The sequence below is a fragment of the Phodopus roborovskii genome, unplaced genomic scaffold (assembly GCF_943737965.1).
Source record: "Phodopus roborovskii unplaced genomic scaffold, PHOROB, whole genome shotgun sequence".
NCBI lineage: Eukaryota > Metazoa > Chordata > Mammalia > Rodentia > Cricetidae > Phodopus > Phodopus roborovskii.
The window spans coordinates 430,733-433,391 of NW_026126550.1; the positions used below are offsets into that span (position 1 = coordinate 430,733).

The 2,659-nt window shown below is 36.1% G+C and overlaps 1 protein-coding gene across 1 annotated transcript; it reads left to right on the forward strand.

The window, feature by feature from the left end:
• The first annotated feature begins 1,005 nt into the window (after positions 1 to 1,005).
• LOC127234365 (spindle and kinetochore-associated protein 2) lies at positions 1,006 to 1,519 on the forward strand. The gene has a single exon (XM_051201269.1). It carries the CDS (start codon positions 1,043 to 1,045, stop codon positions 1,517 to 1,519), a length of 477 nt encoding a protein of 158 aa, XP_051057226.1. The 5' UTR covers positions 1,006 to 1,042.
• The last annotated feature ends 1,140 nt before the right edge of the window (positions 1,520 to 2,659 follow it).

Genomic DNA, 2,659 nt, shown 5'->3' on the forward strand with positions numbered 1-2,659 from the left:
AAGTCAGGTTTTCACAATATGTATCTACAAATCCATCCCTACAGAAAGTTCTGGAGGGAAAACTCCAACCTAAGGAAGTTAACTATGCTCACAAAGTTATAGGCAACAGATAATCCCACTTCATCAGAACTCAAGGGTATAGCAGGACAAATTGTATTCACAATACCACAGGCAACAACAGATCTGAAAAAACGAGCATTGACAATCATGGTTCTTACTCTCCCTCCACATTAATAGTCTTAACTCGCCTATAAAAAGACACAGGCTAACAGAATGGATACTAAGACAGAATCCATCTTTCTGCTGCATACAAAAAACACATCTAAGCTTCAAAGATAGGCATTACCTTAGGGTAAAGGGCTGGGAAAAGATCTTCCAATCAAATGGACCCAAGAAACAAACAGGTGAGGCTATCCTAATATCTAACAAGTTAGAAATTAAGTCAAAATTAATCAAAAGAGATGAAGGTGGTCATTTCATATTCATTGCAGGAGAAATCCATCAACACAAAGTCTCAATTGTGAACATCTGTGCCCCAAATACAAAAGCACCCACATTTGTAAAAGAAATGCTACTAAAACTGAAACCTCACATAAAACCTCACACAATTATAGTGGGAGACTTCAGCATGCCACTCTCACCACTAGAAAGGACCAGCAGACAGAAACTAAACAAGGGAAAAAAGAACTAACAGAAGTTATGTCTCAATTGGGATTAACAGACATCTATAGAATATTCCATCCAAACACAAAAGAATATATCTTCTTCTCTGTTCCACATGGAACCTTCTCTAAAATCGACCACATACTAGGTGGCATAACAAACCTCAACAGATATAAAAAAAAATTGGAATAGTCCCCTGTATCTTATTAGACCACCATGCTTTAAAATTGGAATTCAACAACACAAATCGCAGAAAACCTACAAACTAATGGAAACTGAACAAGGCACAATTGCACCATACCTGTGTCAAAGAAGAAATAAAGAAAGAAATTAAGGAGCTTAAGCACCTCTGCGGTCTGAGGAATGTCAACTATTCAACATGGAGGCGGAGGTCGATAAGCTGGAACTGATGTTCCAGAAAACTGATTCTGATTTGGATTACATTCAGTATAGGCTGGAATATGAAATCAAGACTAATCACCCAGATTCAGCAGGAGAGAAAAATGCAGTTACAATTTTAAAGGAATTTTCAGTAATAAAGTCTCAATATAAAGCTTTGTCTGCACGCTTTAAGCCAATTTCTATTGAGCAAAAAGAAAACAAGAGCCGCATTTGTGCTTCTCTGAGCAAGACAATGACCATGATCCAAGAACTAGAAAAGCAGACAGACCTGGAGCTAACTCTTCTGACTGAAGAAGAGAAAGCTGTTACAGAGCAGTTAAAATCTCACATGCCGTACTTAAAAAGACATGAGATTTTAAAAAGGAACTCTAATGGAGCAAAGAGCAATTCAAAAGACATTCAGCGTGATGCCCTATTGATGTCATTAATCTATCAAGGGATTGGAAGCTGCTAAGAAGATTAAGATTTTCCTTGATCATGATACTTTTAATATCAGGAAATTACAAGAAGGGTATATATCATATGACCAAAAGCCAAGAAGGATGACATGGGAATAAAGAAATTTAAATAAAAAAAAAAAAAAAAAAAAGAAAGAAAGAAAGAAAAGAAAGAAAGAAAGAAATTAAGGAATTCCTAAAATTCAATAAGCATGAAGACACACATACCCCAATTTATGGGACACATTGAAAGCAGTGCTACGAGGGAAGTTCATTGCACTAGGTGCCCATATGAAGAAAACAGAGGATAGTCACATTAGAGAATTAACAGCACAATAGGAAGCCGTAGAACAAGAAGAAGCAACTCACCCCAGAGGAGTAGATGCCAGGAAACAATCAATTTGAGGGCTGAAAAAATTAAAATAGAAACCAGGAAAACAATAAAAATAATAAATGCAACAAACAGTTGGTTTTTTCGAGAAAATCAACAAGATAGACAAACCTTTATCCAAACTAATGAAAAAGCAGAGAGAGAACATACAAAATAACAAAATCAGAAATGAACATAGCAACAGGGGGACATAGCAATGGACACAGAGGAAATCCAGGCAATTTTCAGGTCATACTTTGAAAACCTGTACTCCACAAAACTTGATAATTCAAAGGAAATGGACAAATTTCTCGATAACTTTCACTTACCAAAATTAAATCAAAAACAGACAAACAACTTAAATAGACCTATAACCCCCAACAAAATAGAAGCAGTCATCGAAAGCCTTCCAACCAAAAATCAAAGCCCAGGGCCAGATGGCTTCAGTGCAGAATTATTCCAGAAATTCAAGGAAGAGTTAACACCAATACTCCTCAAATTGTTCCACACAATAGAAACAGAAGGTTCATTACCAAGCTCTTTTTACAAGGCCATACTCTCCTGGGTAACTAAGCTACACAAAGACACAAATATGAAAGAAAACTACAGACCAATATCCCTGATGAACATCGATGTAAAAATACTCAATAAAATACTGGCAAAACGAATCAAAGAATACATCAGAGAAATCATTCACCATGACCAAGTAGGCTTTATCCCTGGGTTGCAGGGATGTTTTAACATATGGAAATATATCAATGTGATCTTCCATATAAAAAAACTGAAA

Excerpts from the sequence above, each read along its gene's own strand:
- LOC127234365 (XM_051201269.1), top strand. The coding sequence starts at position 1,043 with ATGGAGGCGGAGGTCGATAAGCTGGAACTGATGTTCCAGAAAACTGAT.